This window comes from Andrena cerasifolii, chromosome 1 (assembly GCF_050908995.1).
Source record: "Andrena cerasifolii isolate SP2316 chromosome 1, iyAndCera1_principal, whole genome shotgun sequence".
NCBI classification, from domain to species: Eukaryota; Metazoa; Arthropoda; class Insecta; order Hymenoptera; family Andrenidae; genus Andrena; species Andrena cerasifolii.
Genome location: NC_135118.1, coordinates 20,552,346 through 20,572,794, shown reverse-complemented (window position 1 = coordinate 20,572,794; position 20,449 = coordinate 20,552,346). Strand labels below are relative to the sequence as shown.

Genomic DNA, 20,449 nt, shown 5'->3' with positions numbered 1-20,449 from the left:
GGGCACAAACCCGCGAGGAAAAGAGGGATACATTTTTACGCCAGCCTCTCGGTTTCGAGGCGTGTAATAACAGAAGCGTAGCCGTAATAAGCCCGGCTATCCGCGCGGCTGTTGTCCCATGGTGTACAGGTGAACGCCTCTCGACACCTGCTACCTCTGCTCATCTTTATCGCGAGTCGACTGGCTAAGGCAGATCGATTACGTTTCCCATACGGTGGCGGAGTTTGCGGCAAAACAATTAAGTAGTTCCACGGCGACAAATAGACCCCTTCGGTTCGATGGGAAAGTTCCTGGAGTTAGAGAAGGCGTCAAAAATTTGTAGATAAGCCCTAAGGGTGAAAATAACTCGAGGAAGGGGAGAAAAAGGTATAATAGTTGAACCTGAAAGTCAACGTTTCAAAAGCATACAGCCTCTACATTTAATCACACAGGGTCATAACAGTAATAGTGAGTACTGAGTTCTGTTTCTCTAATTCTCTATTTATACTGGTTAGGTAAAACCACTTAAAATTACGTAAGGGTAATTTTGGCGGTTTCTTACCCCCTCCCTCCCGCAGTATAAGAATTTGTAAGATTTTATATTCCACCCCCACCCCTCCGCCTTCCTTACGTAATTTACATTGCACTTTTCCAGTAATTAAAATACTTTTAAAGGTTTATATAATTCATTTAACTCGGCTTTGTGTGCGCGATGAAACAACGCTTTTTAGGTTACTCATATTGAAAATTAGGGTAAAAAATATTACCTGCGACGCTAGCTGACTCCCTTTGTAAGAAAACGTAAGAAATACGCGACCGCCCTCGCAAAGCCATGCGACTTTGTCATTAAACTGTGATGTAACTTTGCGATTCTAATATCCAGAGGGGCATTTCGTAAGCAATTTTTAGTCTCTTCAGTGAGTTCTATCGATTTCTAAAATTCTGCGCGAGCTTTGCAAGGCACACAGTGGCCATAAATATCGCCACGTGTTACTTACTTCGTTACGCTTGCTTTTTATGAAATCACGGATTATTTGTGACAAGGATACGCTGGGGCTCCCGCCGTAAATAGGACGCGGAGAATTAACGTAGGAAAAGCGGGTAACATTGTCTTAAGCGGGCAGCGTGCTGCGAGGGATTAGATTTATACGTCCCCGCGGCTGGCTTCGCTGCGAAACGTATTTTCATTACGTGACTCGCGCTTCCTCCCGCGCTGAAAAAGTACTGCTTTTCAAGGATGGCCTGTCTAATCTTGCCCCACCGTAGGGAAAAACACACGGATGGCTTTTCGTTTTACCGTCGCTGGCGGGACCTTTCTTGTTCGGCCGCGGGTAATAATTATTCCTTTCGAATGGAATGGAATCTATCGCGAAAAGTGCGGACAGCTGTTATAATATCCATTAAATACCAAGGAGGAATTAAATACAAAAAGCACGCCGTGCTTTTTCTGCGGTGGGAAGATGGCGAAGGCTTCGTGAGGCTTCAAGTAGAACGAATCGAAATTAGTCATCCAATGTCCGTGACACTGATGATTCTGTTCGCTCACACTTTTTATCCGGTCGTGCGGTATTAAGAGATTTCTACGTGTGTGCTCTATCGAGGAAATGACCACGAACAATATCAAAACTAATTCATTTCAATGATTTGACGAAGTAGAGTGACGTTCGTTAGAAGTGGAGCAAAAAGTAGAATAACTCCTTGCTGGTCAGACACGCTAATTCCTCCTGTACCACCTCGAAACAGCGAACAACTGCAATTAGCAGTTCAGAATAACAGTGCCATAAAAAGTGACCAATCTAATTAACAGCAATTAGGTAAATAAAATTTCTCAAAACCATCGAGTCACTCTCACCTAGCCACAGCAAGTAGAGAAACTCTGGCTGCTTAATTTGCATTCACAGGCAGCCCCGAGTCGACCAAAAATTCTGTCTAATCTACCTCGAAGCTCGGCCCCGATGTAGCAAGATTCATCTTGGCCGAGTGGGAAACAAAAAGGAGCCTCTAATCCGCCGCGAAAATTTCCAGAAACCAGCCTCGATTCCTTTTTACCGGCGTCCTTCCACTCGTCCGAGAGGAGACTATACAACGAACGCGATGGAACAAAGATTGAGAAAAATTCTGAAGAACCCCCGGCCCGTTCCCTGAGACGCTGCTCCTCGTCTAATATTCCAGCCTTAAGACGCTTGTAACGCGGACTTCTCCATGGATTACGCGGCGAAGGAGGCGCCTGTGATTGCCTGGAGGACGATTACCAGCCAGGACGCGTTAATCAGTCCTCCCCCTGTGTTATTCCGGCTCATCCCGGATCCTCGAGTCGTTTTCGGGGCCGCCGAATCTCTGGCGGTGCTCCGTGACACAGCTGCTTAAGTCGGAGCTGGAAATTATCGCCGCTATAGTTATCTGACGGCATTAATCCGATGAACAGCGTCGTCGTTAGCGGGCAATGTCGATTATCGACACCGTTGCTAATGCCATTATTGGCCTCTTAGCTCGTCGAGCGTCCTCCGAGGACAAGTTCTCGGCGGGTCGCGACCCCGTGCTTGAATCAGCTCAGCGGCAATCTCGTCAAACCCCTTGGCAGTATAATCAATAACCGGTGTTACGCATTAACAGGTAATTTAATGCCGCGCGATGGGCGATTGGACGTGACGAGGCGCGGACGACTCGACGAGGAGTTGTCGCGGAAAGAATGTTTACTGGACGATCGCTGAGGGTGTTTGGGGAAAGGAGAGCTGGAAATAGGGGGAGGAAAGGGATATTGGGTGATATGGAGCTGGTTCTATTGCGATTTGATTCGACGTGATTCATGGAGTGTTAAAGTTGGGCTTCACTGGAGGATCTAGGGAACTCCGTTTCGGGAACCAAAGGCGGATTCGCACGTATCAGTTCCGTGACGGTTTAGAGGCGTCAGTGTGAGTGATAAAAAATATCGTTTCCCTGTTTTGAAGTGGAGCAGTTTGTTGCGAGCAGAGCGTCACTTTTTAGGAGGTCGCTTTGTCGTAAATCTCCACGACAGAACGTGACTCTCCTTGTGGCGTTTGTAAAACCACAAGAGTCCACCGAAATGTAAGATGATGAAAAATGGAGGTGTGATTCCACTTAACGATAACCCGTGTTACTATATTTTACACAAGTAACCACTACGTTATAAACGGAGACATTGATGAGTTTTATGTGTATACTTATGAGTTCTGTTGGCAACTGCTTTAAAGAGGGGACTAACTTCGTGCGGGAAAGCTAGGGAGACTCCTCCAGGGATGTTGCTTGTAAAAAGAGGTGGTAAAAACTATTCTCTATTGGCGAAAACGTGATGTGGAAATGGATCATGGAAAAAGTACAAGAAAGGGAAGATGCAACGGTGGTGATAACGCCAACTGATCGGCGCGAGGCCATCTGCCTATTCTCCTCGTCATCCTGGGAATCTCGGTCCCAACTCGGCCTAAGAGCCTGCATATATTTCAAACCACTGAAAGTAAATTACCAAGTTCCAGGTTTTTAAGCAAAAATCAGCAGACCAAGTATTTACCTGACGCGAGGTGACGAAACACAGGACACCTTTACAGGTCCCCGAATTCTATGAAGGAACTTTCTCTCCTCAACACTGTTCATACTTGTCCGTGTCAGTTACTGACGCTGACACAATGAGATCAGTTACACTGACGCCACTGAACCTTCACGGATGTAGCGTCCTGTGTTAACACTTGCTAGAGTTTCATAGAGTTTCCCTCCTAAGCTGTATGCTGTTAAGCAGCGTTACTCTTTTTATAAAATAATAATTGGTTGGCAAGGGAAGTGTATTTATCAGTTTGCACACGGTTTCATATCAGTTCTTTATTTAATAAACAATGTTAATTTGAAGTATGGTAATTCAGCTTATGGTAACTAAATAAATATTAAAAATTGCTACTATAACAGCCAATCGGAACTGATATCTGTGAATTTAACTTCAACGAACTATTTACTAAAAGTTCTGTGTAAGAGTGTTCAATTTACTCTTTGAACAGATTACAGCGAACATTCTATTTGCCTATTACATCACTAACTCGTTACCCCCTGTGTCAGCTCCAGCCCGTCATCTTCAATCAGCGCAATGGCAGACCATGTAATTTGCGCCACATCATTTGAAGAATCGAACGATCGAAACTTCACCGTGCGTCGCGCAACAAATAACCTCGTAACAGCATCGGGCGAATATTACGTGAATTGTAATCCCGAGAGGACCTGGCTCACCGAACACTTCAAACACGGGATTAATCTCATTTTGCGCGAACACAACGTCGAAGCTCTACACCAAGTAGCGGCGATGCAATGTCGAAGTTTGGAGTGGCCCGCGAGTTTTAATAAACAAGACACTCAGGCTGATTAAAATTCGCTACGTTCTATCGTTTAATAAACAGAGAACACCAGCTAAACCGAACATCGACCCGAAAACGCGTTGCCGAAGTTTTCGAGCAATGTTTGCGTGAAACGTTTGCGCCGAGCGTGCCCGTTAAAGGAACTTTTACCCAGGCCGGAACTTTTCGGAGGAAATCGTGCTTGAGGTGAACCTTCGCGCGCAAATTCTGCGTGAAACTTCCACGAGCAAAATCACACTTAAAGCCGAACGTTCGCGCGTGAATCGTGCAGGAGCTGGACCCCCGTCTCCGAATCCTACTCCTCGGGACTTGAAACTTCACTTAACCCGAGTCATCGCGTGGAAATGCCATTTAACGCGACCCGCCGCGATGGAATTCCATCGAGCAGCGGCAAAAATTCGCCGCGACTGCATCTTCGCGAAGAATTCCCATATCGCGTGCTGCCGCGCGAGAAAACTTCCGTACGCTCCGCTCGAGCCTCCAGCGACGAGGGTTCCCCCGCGCGCAGACATTTTTGCCCGGGCCATTGTCTGCCTTAACAAGACGTCTTCCCCTTTAAGCCGCAGCAACAAGCCTCACCGCAGATGGAATCAGACGGCAGCCGATGGCAGGCGTACATATCGCGGCCGTTGCTCGCCTCCGTCGTCTATTTCGACGTTAGTTTCCGGCAGTCGCGATGGCATTTCCGTCTCGAAGTACACGCCACGAGAAACCGCAGGCCTACCGTGCGGGGCGGCAGACAGGATTGTTCGCGTACCAGGGCTGACGTCCCGTGTACGTTCATCCCCTAGGCCATCCACGGTGGATCGTTGATCGCTGCATTCGCACGCCTGAAGACACTCGGGCGTACTTGTTACGCGCGATTGTCTCTGCGACGGCGCAAAAGAATATGTCATACGCGTCGGGGAACCGTCTGGTCGCTAGGAAAAAGGTCTCTGGTGGCACTTACAGGGCGACGTCGTCGTAATCAGGGACATTTCAGGGATAAAGGAAGGCGGGATAATTGTGGGTACATAAGCAAGAGATGCTATGAAATTTCAGCGAGTTACACGTTTGTTAGTTCTCTTATATTAATTGATAGTTTTAAGTGTCTAGTTTGCATTGGTATGACCGAGAAAGCATAAATTTACGTTGTAACAGAATGCGAAATGTCAATACAAAAAGGCCAATTGACTTACCCCCACGAGTGGGGTAATTTCAGCCACGAATTTTCTTTATAAAAGAGGTGGGAAAACTGTTAAATTAATATAATGTTATTGGGCCGGATTAATCACAAAACTGAGTTTCTTCTCTCTGTAAAAGAGTTTTTTTTATTTTATTGTTTATGTTCTTATTTACAACTATTTACAACTATTTACAACGCTTACCTGTAAAAGAGAAACGACATTAAATGTCAATTATTCTCCAATTACAATCTCTATTTTCTGTTGTCTTTTAATTCGTGGAGCTTTGTCCTTGCACTGGTGTTTACTCCTTAGTCTTTCTAACCTCCTCAGCCAACGCGCCGTGAGTGCGCGGGCTAATTTAAAAGGGAGTACCCTGTACTTTCTTTACATTAATAAAAAGATTTATTATTTTTTGTTTTAAAATTAATTACCTTAGTAGACCTTAGTCGAAGCCAGATAAATTGGCCGGTGAGTTTCGTGAGGGGTATTCTTCCACCACACAGTTTGCATGCCTCGGTGCTCGGTACATACATTCTTCGTGTATCCATTGACCACATGCTGTGCACCGAAACTACTTTTACCACTATTTTCTGAATTCTTCGAAAAAGGAGCAAACATCGTCCACTGCATTTTCTTCAGAAGTATCTGAATCGCTCGATTAAAAATTCAGTTTCTTCTTTCTCAGTTCCCTTTTACCTCCCTTTTGTGCTCTTCCGTGTGGAAGCGTGTTAAGAAAATTTCCTGGCTCTATTCTGCCTTCCTCGCAATTCTTTTATATGTCAGCAGCATCTAAGCCAGATAAAAAGCAATGTTAAAAGCTGGCTGATATTACCTCCCAATTTTGGCCGGTCTCACCCCACAATACATACCGTAAACTGGGGTGACTTTGCCCGCCCGCGCCGGGGTGACTTTGCCCATTTTTTTTACTCTGACTGAAAAATTACCATGTGATTGAATTCGCTATTGTTTTTTTCGTTTGACCTTGGAGAAATTATTGCTATCGATTGCAAAACACAATGTGTTCTAATTACTTGACAATAAAATAAAATAAATTTTCTCCGAAAAGTGGGCAATGTCACCCCGGCGCGGGCAAAGTCATCCCAGTTTACGGTATTCAGATAGTTGAAGTGATACACTGAATTGAATTTGCATATCACGAAAAACCAAATCTGAGTTTGAAAGTAGAAACATTTCTCTATTTAATCAGATTAATATTAATAATTTATATCCATTCCAGGTACTAACTTACCGTGTTTAAAAATCGACCACTGTTACAAGGTTACGTTGCGAAATGAACACTCACGGATTATACAACAAAAGACTGCGCTAGTCATAGAAACGACGAATATTATCTAGCCTCATCATTAACAAGTGGCAGTAAATAAATTACCCGGCTTTCCCCTACTTATTTAATTCCCGATCAACGTCAATGCTCCCCTTGCTGATTTTTACGATTAATATTAGACGAATTTTAGAGCTCGAAGAAGGCTACTTCAATTCCCTTTCCGGCAGCCAAGAAACCTGTCGCTGAGGAATCAAGCTGACAATTATTTATTTAGTAAAGTGTTTTCTCGCCGACGGTTGCGCCGCGCCGTTACCGACGATGCTCCCCTATTTACTCGATATAAGGAAGTCGCTTCCCTCCTTGTTCAATTATTAGAAGCTCGTCACCGCGGGGAGAACGCATTACGTTAAAAGCTCACGTTTGTCAAAGCGATCGGACCCGGTCGAACCAGCGGCGACGTAATAACAGACAAATTAGTTAAAGGAAGTAGCTCCCGCGGAATTTCATTTAGAGGCTGCCTTTGAAAAGCCCCCGCGCTTCCAGTTTGAAAATACTCACTGGATCCCGTCCGACTACACGCGTTCCTTCCTCTATCCGCCTCTTCCTCCATCACCTGCTTCCCCTTTGTCTCTCCCCTGCCCCCGCTCTGCCTTCAGAAAGTTATTTCTCTAAAGTGAAGTCACCCCTTTGCTGCTGCACCTTCTCCAGGTGATTTCGCTCCCCGGCCCTTCGGGGAGGCTGATCGTTCGATTTCAATTACCAGATTGGCATGATGAAAACGAGCGTCTCTAGCGGACGGGCGCGCGCGACGACGGGGCATTTGGAGAATCGCGCGAACAGCTTGCCAACCGAACGCGCGAACGAAACTTCGGCCACGGATGCGGCAACTCGCGCGCTTTGTTGCGTCTCTGTTCCCGTTAATCATCCCCCTATCGGTCTTTGTGTACGCTCGAAGTGGTGGAAGCTGATTAGGAGACGGGGCTTTTTGCGACCGGCTCGTACGAAACGACGCTCGGCCAGCCACGAGTAACGCGGATTACGAACGGATCGATAGGACACTAGGTGAATCGAGAATTTAGTGTTTTAGCACTAACACGGTATCGCGAGCTTCTAAAGCTTCCTTTCTCCGTTTCGGATTCTTATTCGACGGTACGGTGAAAAGGTACTGGCAAGGGAAGTTAGGCAAACCAGGGTATTCAGAAAATTATGCAAATCGCGCGCAAGCGAAGTAGTTGATGCGCAATTTTGTAGATATAAAAGAAAGAGGCAACTTTTGTTTAAACTTCTTTCCAATATTCCCCACCGTTCGCGAGATATTCCACGAAACTGGAAATTCTGCTCTTTTTTTTTGTAGTGGGTGATTTCACCCACGAAAACTGCACTACGGCACGAACAAAAAACCGGTTTGTCTTACGCATCAACTATTCTGCTTGTACAAAAAGTTGCATACTTTTCTAAATTTCCGGATTGCCTAATTTCGCTTGTGAGGTAAAATAGAAAAACTCGTGCGTATGAATTTCTACTGATGGGAATAAATCTGTAATTAACGATGGGTGGAAGGTTAACTTGGGATTAATAATAGTGGATGATGGTTACTCGGAATGTCCATTCTTCACCTTTCAATTTTATTGTGCAGTAAGGTGAAGATTTACGAGGACAAAGTGGAATTCCTGGTGCACGTAAAGTCTTATTTAATGAGAAAAAGCATTTCATAATTGGTAATTGAATGAAGGGGATGTTTAGTAAAGAAGGTGAACGAGTCCTGAAACGGTTTATCGTTTCGCGTGCTCGAGCCTGGGCTAAAGAGTGTCTCCGAGGATTTCCTCGGCGCTTCGAGATTGCTGTTGCTCGATAATCGGATAATCAGGTTCTCGAATGTGATAATTCGATTCCGGCGCCTTGTTTTCGTTGCGACGTTCCCGCGCAGCGGCACAGCAGTGAACGAGCAGCTCTTTTCATTACATTGCTAAAGCCGTGTTGTTTTATTCAGCCCTTGGCCGGCATTGAGTAGACTCGAGTAATTAGTACGCAGTTCTATTACCCTTATTCTTTTTCGAAACTGAGGTTCTTCAATAACGACGAACCTCCAAATTTTCAAATTACCTCATTCTCGTGTCTAGCTCGCGTTGAAATGAATTCAGAATACATTTCACAAAATTATTTGGCCAATTAGTGCCATTCTTCTTTGCCTTTTCAGCGAATTCTTCATTGTACATATTGCAAAATGTACCCCTCTCGTCCCTTTATCCAACAGCGGTTGGAAGAAAGTACTACAATACCATTATAGCGAGAGATTAAAAAACGACTAGGCTACGTATCATATCACTAAACATGGGCTTCAAACCAATGAATTCCCCGTCCGTTGAATCGCGAAAGAAGTGTGCCTCTCCCTAGAGGCGAACAGAACGCGAATCGTGACGTTATATCGACTTTTCCTGCCAGAAGACATCCGTTCGCTATCTGAAAATGGACGAAAACCGTGAACCGAGTGCGTATCATCGCGTGGACATTGCAAGTATAGTTGCTCGTGTCAGTATAACCTGGGAGCATTCAGAGCTGACGTGTCGCTCGGATTTCAGTCCCCATCGTCGACTTCCACGCTGACAACGCGCCGCTAATTAGCTGGCTTGTAATCATTACAACGCTCGATCCAAGTAACCCATGCTTTTGGAATCCATGCCGAGTCTTTACCCACTAACTCGACGTTATGCGAGGTGCAATAAGAGATTGTAAAAACAGATTTAGTATTGGGTGCTGTATAACGTTTTCTGATATAAGATTATAGTCATACACTACATACCAGTGGCGCACTCAGAGTTCAATTTTGGGAGGATTCGAGTTGAACGGATAAAAGTATTTTTAATGCAAATTCAGGAAAATTCATTAGGTGATTATACAAATTTATTTAATGAATAAAATCTAGTTTTCCTTTCTTCTTACAGAGCCCCTTCTTTCGGGGGTGCCAGGGCACCCTGCCCCCTCCTTCTCTGGGTGCTCCACTGCTACATACATCTTTGAAAAATTAAATCTATATTATTATATAAAGAGAGAGCCGATTTTTATGTTCGCGCAAAACTCAAAACCTATTGAACCGATCTTCCTCAAATTTTAACACGTTACTCCTGGATACTCTAGGTCGAACATAGGCTATATAGCATGTCTAAAAAATGCGTTATTAACATGGAACGAAGAAGTGCCTGGTATATGCTGCGCTGGAGGGAAAGTAAATCTCCCAAAGGAGAGAACGTTATCCTTTCCTATATATTATGAAGAAATGAACCTTTTTCTCAAAATACTTAATTTCCTGAAAAGATATTAATTCTAATAAGCATGCAGCAGTCACGCTAATATCTCAAGCGAAGCCGGCACGGGGTGAAGCCGACACTAGTTAATTATAATTATGTTGGTGCCGATTTTATTGAAATTGGTCTTATTCGAAAGCTTATATGCGGTTTACATAAGAAAAATGCCTTTAAATTTAGGAAATATTGCAGGCGTGATGAGATATTAATGAAATAAGTTTCAGGTTAGGTTGGAATAGCCCGGCGACGAGTAAATGATAGCGGTAGCGACAGTCGACATATACAGCGTGTCTTTCCTGTACTTTCTTTCCTGTACTTGGCGTCGAGACGCTACCGCGTCTCTAGATAGGCACTTACACAAAGGTGTCTCGCAGGATACTATTAAAACGAATAAACACTGTGCTTTCAGGACATCAGATTCGTTAGAAACCCTGACAAGTTACCTGAGCAACTACCAAACTACCAACTACCTATCAATCAAATACTCGAGCCGCCTATCATTCTCATCAGTGATTCCAGTATTTCAGCGAATCGCTGCTGCATTATCCGCACGGTGCACATACCCCCGCAGAAAAAAAGCTCGCCAGATTTACCCTCTCGCGTGAGACCCTTCACAAAAGCCTGTTTCGAGAATGGGATCGAGCCCGCGCTATCGAATCTCGAACAGCCTGCGCCGTTTCATTCGCATCCGATCGAACGAAATTAACGTCGCCGGTCCCTCTTTTATTTTCTCCAACGATCCACGTGTAATGCAGCTTCGATCGCGGGCGCGGGCGTTTCTGGGATAAAGCACGGTGTCGCGACACGAAATCGCGGGGCGGCGCGTCCGAAGCGCGATCATAAGGGATTAAGCTACCCAATGCCGCTGCCCGTTTCGTTGCTCGTGAAACGGCACCGCTCTCGGCCGACTCGGCCGCGCAGCTGTCGGCGATTAAATAAAAGCGTCGTCAGATTGATTAACCAAGGCAACGTGGGCGCGCGTCAGCCCGCACGCTCGCGTTGTTCCGCAAACGAACGCTTCAAAGGCTGCCTCGCGATCGCGTTGGCTGCTTGATATGAGCCAACCGAAGGGGGCTCGTGTACAGAGCTGTACGCGAACCCCGGGCGTGCCGAGTCGTAACGAGCCGAGTTAATACGTGTTCACCATGCAACCGACGCGACGCAACGCGACGTGTCGCGACGCTGCGGCGACGCGCGCGCCATTTTTCAGCCCGTCAGCCTGGGAATTTGCCGTCGAATCGCGCTCGGGGAACTTCCATTCGACGTGACGAATCCCCGTTTGAATTTCGCAGCACCGATTCGGCAAAAGGGGTCCCACTTCTGTCAGGATTCAAAGCGAAATTGCGGGCGGCGATTTAACGAGAATATACATACAGTGGCGGATTTGTGTATAGGCTAATTAGGCCGCGGTCTATTTATTTTATTGGCAAATTTCGGGGAGCGACAATTTTTTAGCAGAAGAAATTGGGAAAGGTTCAAGCACAGGGTCTTGAGATAACTTTGACCCTCTAGTGCATACACCTGCCTTAAGGCGGGCACCTGTTTAATCCAGGAGTTGGGCGCCTATAACTTTTTTTTCAGAATTCTCAGTTGCCAGCCTTAAAAGTATTGCCACACCGCACATATTAGCCTAAGAAACATGTCAATCTGACGTTTCGATTTGATAGAAATCTAGTTTGAAGTGCATTTTTGAGCTAAGCATGCTGCGAAAATTATTTGTGAAAGTAAAAAAATCAAATAAAATACTTCCCGACACCGTGCAGGTAAAAAAAAATTATTGGTAAGTAGTTTGTGTAGTGATCTATCGAATGGAATATAGATTTGAAAGCAAAAAATAATTTACACCTGTGAAGCGAGGCTTGGCCGGTAGCCGCCTTGAGGCGGTATCCTGTTAGTGGATCATCCTAAGTTATAGTTAGGGAGTTAGTTTATCATCCTAATAATTGATGCGTGAAAATGTTACTTGTGCACCATTTAGCTCTTTGTTCGTGAAATTTGGTATCTATATACATACATATATCGTATCATACTATTATAATAAAGCCATAACATTTGTTTGTATGCTCACAAAAATCTCGAAAAGTACTGAACAAATCATTACGAAATTTTAACTACAGTATCCTAGAACAACAAGAAGGGATATAGCTTTTGTTTTATGCGTTTCGTGAGGGGTATTCTGCCACCATACCCCTTACCTGCCTCGGTGCTCCTTTTCTCAACGGTTTCTGACGCGCTCTCGTTCCATCTCGCTCTAGTCTTCGCAGAACAAGAGTGAATCAGAAGTGGTGGGGATAGCGCCAAGCTCTTGACGTGTAGGACAAACCGAGTTCTTAGCGTAGAAATACATAGGTCAGAATAGGTGTGCATAAGTTCCGAAAAAATTCAGGAGTTTTATTGGTCAGCAGATTGATTCTTTCTGGACATTTTCATCTCGTATTGGTTTACGCATACCTTCGTAAGGCACACAACTATTACGCTCAGAATAAATAACAGCCATACTGCTACGTTCAGGCGGAGCCGAGCAGCGTTCCCGTCACTTCACCATACCCTTCGGGGACCACGCAACTCCAATTGACAAATCCACGATAGTCACATGGTGGTGGCTGATTTCTCCTCGATCGCTGCTCGCGAAAATGAACTCACCGGCCAATATATCTGATATCGACCTTAGGCCAGCTCGCGATGGCTTCCCGCGCATCTTCTGCGCTTTGTTAAATTTCACAGTGCACAATAAAATAATTCTCTATTATATCATAAATTTATATCTTTTTGAACATTTTTTCATAGTTTTTCAGTAAAAATAAAGTATTTATTTTATAAAAAAAACACTACATTTTTTGTACTTGCTACATGATCCCGCCTCAAGGCTGTGACCCAGAAGGCTGCCCTGGGGAGCCCAGACGTCCTCCAAATTGAAAACAGACATCGGATTCGGTCTTTTCATCCCCGAATTAGACTAGTCTAATTTTTCCAACTGAATTAAAAACGTATGCACTAGAATGTTAAAAACAAATAACTTGTTTTTCGTACAACGAATTAGCAATAACTCATATGTGAGTTGATATATTGAATTAATTTTGAAATCGCCTCGACTCTTTCAAATTAAAATATTATAATAGTAGACACTTGCTAGCTTAGAGGCGCCAAATCTCCCAATCCGCCCCTGTATACATAGGTATACGGAGTATGAAATTGAGAATGCTACGATATGTTAAGTGATTGATAGAACTGGGGAAGCTTTACCTCGTGACAATGATATACTCATTAACGCTTTCCACTGTGTAGTAACGTTCGACCAAGCCCGCCCTAACGATCGCAAACACGAGGTGAAGTAGCCGCGAAGGGTGGCTCGTTCCACAGGTCAGTCGAGTGGATTTTGAAGCGTTGGCGCCAGAAGAAACGGCCAGGAAGAAAACGCCGTTGGCGCGGAGGGGGACGTCCACGAAAAGCCGCGGCGGTGCTCGTTGAAATGCAAGCTCTTTTATAACGCGCCACTGGGCTTACACGCGCACGGCGCTCGTTAACCCGGCCATCAGTTTCACGCATGGCGCTGCAAAAAAGCATGACGACAGCGCCAAACGTACCCCCTGACTCTTTGCTGTTGACTTTTCCACGCCGCCCCTTTCTCCCACCGACAACCATCGTCCCCTGCACCGCACCCTCCCGACCGGTTTTATTCCTGATTTTTCGATTTCCACCCTTTGCATTACGCTACCCCGGTGTAAGCCAATCAATCCTTCCATCGCGAATTCCCGATTGTGACACTGACCAAAGCGGCTCGATCGACAAACAGGCAAGCTGTTTGATGACGTTGATCTTCGATATAGGCGTCGATGAGTGGCGTAGATCGAAACTTTTTCTTCGCTACTATCGCCGTTTTCATCGTTGATACATAATCACCGTAACAGATTTATTTCAGATAAATCCCGGCACCAACATAAATGTATTCTAAGTCGCATTTGTCATTTGATCCGCGTTACAAAATCAGAGGTGGTAGCGCAATAATCACTGGCCAATGTTTTGGTCCCGGTGATGACCGCAGACCACGCAGTGTCTGCCAATGAATTACGGCCGACGTTATGCGCAATCGCGCGTGCATAATTTTCAGAAGACGCGCACACTATAATGCGTAATGACGAGCGGGGAACCGCAGCGATCGCGTTTACGGGCGACGAGGATTTTCGAATTTCCATGGGAACGGCGGCTCCAGCTGAGCAATAAATTTCTTGCCTGTTCCAGGATTACTCAGGCTGCAGCAGATCTACCAGGGCCTGAAGCCGGGGAACGAGTCGTTCCAGGTGGAAACGGTCAAACGGATACAAAATATGTCCGAGGCGATCGACTTTCTGCGCAGCTTGGAGGAGCTCAATCGGTGGGTCTAATCGCGGGGCTCGTTCCCTTTACGACAGTTCTTTCGATTGGTTTGTTGATTTAATTGAATTCCATCCCTATTGGAAGCTTGGGGAAGCCAGTGAAACGAAGTATAATGGCTCTTGGGTGTAGCAGGATGAAGTATAATAGGCTAGTATAATCACAGTAACTGGCTCGGGTGTAATAACCAGAGCTTTACTCAATAAACGTTATTACCAAAAATCGGTAGCGAAAGCAAAGTATTTTACACGGAGGTGTGATTGATCAACACATAGGGGAGAGGTGCTATAAAAGGGACAATTTTATTTAGCATCCATTTCTGATAATATCGCGATAGGCATTTAAAGCACAAGTCCATTAATAGGAAGTACGTTTATTGGCCTTCAATAAAAATTTATTCTAAACGCGTCAATAGTAACAGAAGATAACAATGTTTTAGATTTTTAAATAAGTCGAAAATGACCCTTGCACCACTAGGTGGTATTGAATGAGACATTATACGCCATGAAAGGGACACGTTAATGAAAATATACTTATCAAGCATTGGAATTATAATTCTAAAACTTTATACTACAAAATAATATAATCTATGACAAAAGTAACTCCTTGTACTATAAATCATCAATAGTTTAACTGTCTTTACAGAGTGCGACTTGTCTTTAATGCCTTAACAGCTTTTTTAATTGTAAAGTAAATTCTTTTTATAAAATTTGTGTCTTACAAACTAAGTTCAACACAGGAATACCCACGAGTGGTAAGAATAAATACGTGCATACGCATATAAGAAATCTACAAAATATTTAAGTAATGAAATAGCTTAGATTTAATCTCTGCGTCCCATTTAAGACTGTACTTATAGCTTGAGCATATTATAAAAGAACCACAAAACGAAGAAAATAATCAATCAAGCTTCCCCGTTAAATATATTCGTTTCAGTTGAATATAGACGCTATTACTTAGTATATAACTATATAACTTTATCTGATTCAACGACACAGAAAAACAAAGAAACTTTTCCTTTTACATCCGAAAAACATCAACCGCTGATTACTATTCTCTTGCGAGTGAGACCACAGTGAAGTTTACGTCAAATGACTAGGTATTAAGCTGGGTTTACACCAGACGAGTGACTCGACCGAGTGAAAATTTCGATCGATTTGCCCACCGGACTACTCGTTCGAGTACTAGAATATGCGTTCAAACTGGGCGAGTGCTGGGCCCCAAACCAAGCATTATTGTTGCCATAAAGAGGAGAATAACTTGCATCTGTAATGCATTTAGAATTTTGACAAACGTGTCCTTTTTATAGCACCTCTCCCCTACTGCCGCTTAAAAATGGATACATTTTTTAATTAGAAATAATTTCTGCTATTTATTACCACGTTTGGGTGAAAGGAAGGGCTAGGTCTCTGGGGGAACTAAAGGAATACGCCCCTGCGTTTGTTCTCGCGCTAGTATAGCTATTATTTTTGTGCCAGTGAACTCTGTACTCGTCCGTACAGTCTGATGGATCACGCTTTTGCGGGTATACGAGTGGTCACCGCGTATCTCGGCCGCAATTTACCGCCGGCTACGCATTTGCACCAGAGGGGTAATCAACAACCAGCCGGCCGACAATGGGCCCGAATCGAATGAGCGTTGTAGTTACCGAAAACAAAACGTAACTATTGCAAATTGTCGCCGAACGACGGCTCGTTGCGCCGTGACTTTATCGTCGGAGGCGCGACGCGACTGGAATTACATAAATTCATTAGGGAGGAGGGTCGTTGAAATCTTCACCGTAGCAAGCGCGGAGATATTTCAGTAGCGGAACCCTTGGAAAGAGTTAAATTGGAACGGGTAAAGTGGTTAAGTTTGTTGTTGATGGTTTCAGACTTTTCCTCCTTGGATCGTTTAGGTTGACTGCTCTGGGATAATAGAAGCTTGGGGGTGGTAAAGATGCATACTAACATTTCGAATGATAATTTAGCTCCTTTGGGTCGAAATTTTATTGAAACCGATTCGACTTGAACGGAACTACGTTGAATGTAAGGTAGACTTACAATACGTTAGGCTTACGATTGATTGTAGCCGCAAGGGGTACAGACATTTAAGTCACTTTTTCGTCACCTCTGACGTTACTTGTACTCGTTCTGTTTTTTTTTGCGATGGATAAATGTTGATATGCCAGATAGAGTCTTGCCTTTGGCACGTAAATACGTAGTCTTGCCCTGGCACGTCTATTTGGTGGTCGCGTTTTCTAGTCGCTGGTGCGTACAGTGGTAGCCACCCACTTTCCAGTGTAATTTTAATTCTGGATAAATAAGCTTAACTGTACCAACTGCCGTACATTCGTTGGACTATGGAAAATAGCTACACTGAAGAAACTTCAATCTATTGACCCATGGCTAGGGAAAGTCAGAATTAAACCCAGGTTACAACTAAATCAAATGGGCCAAGTTATGCAGAAAGCTACCAACCCTCAATGATCTGAAATTGAGTAAATTTAGTATGAGGATTTCAATTGTTAAACTAGCTTCATTTCTAGTGGGCATTTCTTGTTGTTCTGTTACAATGATTTTTTTAGTGAGTTATTTAATAGCGAGTAGTATCTATAATTAATATTATTCTAAATTTTCTGTAGTTTTTGTTTTTTAAGGCTAAAATGGAACTACGGCTTAGTAGTTTTAATAATTATATAATGGGTTAGTCATTTTTTGCAAAATAAAGATCACAAAATTATGAGATCCGTGCTGTGTTTAACTAATCTTTTGTGAGTTCGGGGGTCGCTGGCTTTCTGCGTAACTCGGCCCAAATGTACATTAGATCCAAGCACTGGGAACGTAATTCTTTCATAACATCTTAGAAACGTTAACAGAGGTTTGTATCTTCAACAATTGGAGAGGAGATGAATCAAAGTCATGTTAATACGAACTGTTTAAACCTAAGAACCTAGTCGCCAACCTGCCTGGTCTAATACATAACACAAAGTAAATTGTTAGTTTAATAAACGAACTTTACTGTCTCGCAGGTGGAGCAACAAATACGTGGTACTGGACTGCCCCACAGATATGGCGAAGGATATCGTGGTTAGCCATGTGAGGGACGTGGCATTAGGCAAAAGAACGTATCACTATCTGTTGAGTGGTCTGGTAAGTGCTCAAGCAACATGTAAGCCTCTCAAAGTCGTGCAACATAGAATCGAACTACATACGCAAAATATCGTCAACGCAAATATCTTAATCCACATTCAATTCCGCTGCTGCGATCCATCGGGACGATTAGAGACCCTTGAATTCAATCAAAACACCGCAGAACAGCGAAATGTTAGCTCACCCGCGTACTCTGGAATACACGAGACAAGGCAGCTTATGTTCAATGGTTTCGGGCGAGTGGCAACGAACAGGGGTGCGTGTGTGAATTCCCTGCAACCTCGATGGGAAACGTCATCGTCGTTCAACATATCGGTCTCGAACCCGTCACTACCACGTGTCTCTGTATTTTCAATCTTTCACTTGAACACGTGTCGTGGGAACTACTTCCATGACTCGCCTCAATAGTTGCCAGTGCTTTTGCAAAGACATACACATATGTATCGTTAATAGTGTAATTTTCTCCTGTTCATTCGCCCCGCCGCACAGTGGTTCGAGTATACTACATGCTAGCTGAAGAAAATTATGTTCTCGCGGTAATGGGTTTACATGGGGTTCGAATTGTTAGAAACAAACCTGATTCGTATCACAGTTTATTATTTCACTAAAAATATCAATAAAATAAAAATACGACTAATTCAATAAAGGAAAAAGAACAAAACGACTGTATTGTACTTTAACTATAATTATCAGTTATAATATTACATTTATTCCTGTAATTTCTGAGATTTCTGTGGAATTTTAAAAAAATTTCGAGCCACAGTTGACTCACCTAACGTAAAGTGGCAATTAAAACAGTAATTTACTATATGTTCCACATCGTTCCACGCAACAAGGGTTGAATGTACGGAAAGTAGAGACTTTCTAGTTCTTTTTAATCAAATGATCGGTCTGCAAAAATTTTCAAAACTATATTTTGGGAATTGTTTTCGAGTGCGCCGCTCGGCTGGAGAGATAGCACAGTTGATATATTTCAGACTCTATAATGTAATGTAATGTAATTAACAAGAAATTAATAGTTAAAATCCACACTTATAATTATAGTTAATCTATAATACGTATAGAGTCTGAAATACTGTGCTATCTGTCCTGCCGAGCGTCGTACTCGAAAACAATTCACAAAACATAGTTTTGCAAATTTTTGCAGACCGATAACGTGATTAAAAAAAACTAGAAAGTCTCTACTTTCCATACATTCAAACCTTGTTACGTGGAACGACGTGGAACATATAGTAAAACAGTGTTTTAATATCCATTTTATATTAGGTAAGTCAACCGTGGCTCGAAATTTTTTTAAAATTCCACAGAAAACTCAGAAACTACAGGAATAATCATAATGTTATAACTGATAATTATAGTTAAAGTACAATACCGTCGTTTTGTTCTTTTTTCTTTATTGAATTAGTCGTATTTTTATTTTATTGATATTTTTAGCGAATAAATAAACTGTGATACGAATCAGGTTTGTTCCTAACAATTTGAACCCCATATAAACCCAATACCGCGAAAAAATAATTTTGTCCAGCTAGCATGTAGTATACTCGAAACACTGTGCGCCGTAACAATGACTCTGAAACAGAAGTTGCCTGTAAAGGAGTGACGAACCGCTCGCCCCGCGACTCGAGATCGACCGTAGATCGAGTAATCCTAGATGAACGGAATCTTTTGGCACGCGTGGAGCTCCTCGTGCTCATAAATTACCGGGAACGTCCAAGTGGAAGTGCCCCGAATCCGCGGGAACCCGGCCATCCGTGCTTCGCGTCTTTTATACGGCAGTACAAGCACGCTGTTTTCGTGTGTAATCAGATAATGGACGACCGATGGGAGAGCGAGGTGATCGAGTACGGTGCCATCAACATCACCGGTTTTCGCATCGTGGACTCCACTCGACCCTACGTCAAGGATTTCCTAGCTGGTTGGCATCGCCTCGACCCAGTGACGTCCCAAGGAGCTGGACGAGAGTCTATTTCTGTACGTAGAAACGTTTACTCTCCTCTTTTCGCCTGGAAATTGTAAAATAACTCCGTGATAAGTATGTAAACTTAAATTACTAAAAACTCACTATGAACTACCCCCTGACACCCCCACTGTCACAACTCCCTGAAAACTCTGTAAACTTGATCTCCTTGAGACTCTGTCTCCTCGTTTCCTCCAAAAGCTTCCTCAACGAGTACATAACTGAACGACACCCTCACCGTTGTTAGCCATCCGCGAGGATTGCAAATACAGTAGAGCCACCCGTATCCGTATCAATAGGGAGGCAAAAGTGGCCGGATAAGAAAATGTTAGGATAAATAGAGCAATCACTTTCTTTATATTAAACTTTATTTACTCAAATAGGAATCAACAAAATTGACAGTTCGTTTCAATATTTAAGGATCTTCCCATATCTTTTTCACTGCTAAATAACATAGTTTTTTTTTTTAACTTTTATGGTCGCATCAACCACTTATATGGCTGATTAGCGACTCAATTGTAAACTTGCAAACGTGGTCCATCGAATAGTTCGATTACTTACCAATCAACCACAATGTCCCATAGACAATTACACTTGAACGTTCACTTATCAAAGTAGATTAATCATTATCTTCATCGCAGATAACACAGACCTGAGCCGCCCGGCTCAATGCAGAGAAACGGAGCCTTCGAGAATATTCAAAGACCAAACTGCGCGCCGTCTAACTCACCGATTATCCTGATCGATCGTCACACAATTTCGGTGCGCGGTTCCCCAAGTTTGGCCGCGTGCCCGACGTACCACGTCCCCGTGAATCTGCGTGCGTCCCCAACGGATAAACGGCTTTCTCGGTTTCCCCGAGCGAGTTCAGCTCAACCACGCTGCCCGGAAGCAACGTCGCGA

General features: G+C 43.7%; 2 protein-coding genes across 5 annotated transcripts in view; one reads left to right on the top strand and one right to left on the bottom strand.

Moving 5' to 3' along the window:
• Positions 1-20,449, bottom strand: part of LOC143378348 (uncharacterized) — a 305,064-nt gene that overhangs the window by 98,390 nt on the left and 186,225 nt on the right. The gene's annotated exons all lie outside the window — the stretch shown is intronic.
• The window catches only part of Glurib (Glutamate receptor IB), a 279,382-nt gene that overhangs the window by 234,454 nt on the left and 24,479 nt on the right, over positions 1-20,449 (top strand). For all 4 annotated transcript variants that reach the window (XM_076829906.1, XM_076829912.1, XM_076829903.1 and 1 more), the window contains exons 5-7: positions 14,327-14,459; positions 17,469-17,589; positions 19,396-19,560. In XM_076829906.1, coding sequence (XP_076686021.1) covers positions 14,327-14,459; positions 17,469-17,589; positions 19,396-19,560 — 419 coding nt within the window. The remainder of the gene's footprint in view (positions 1-14,326; positions 14,460-17,468; positions 17,590-19,395; positions 19,561-20,449) is intronic.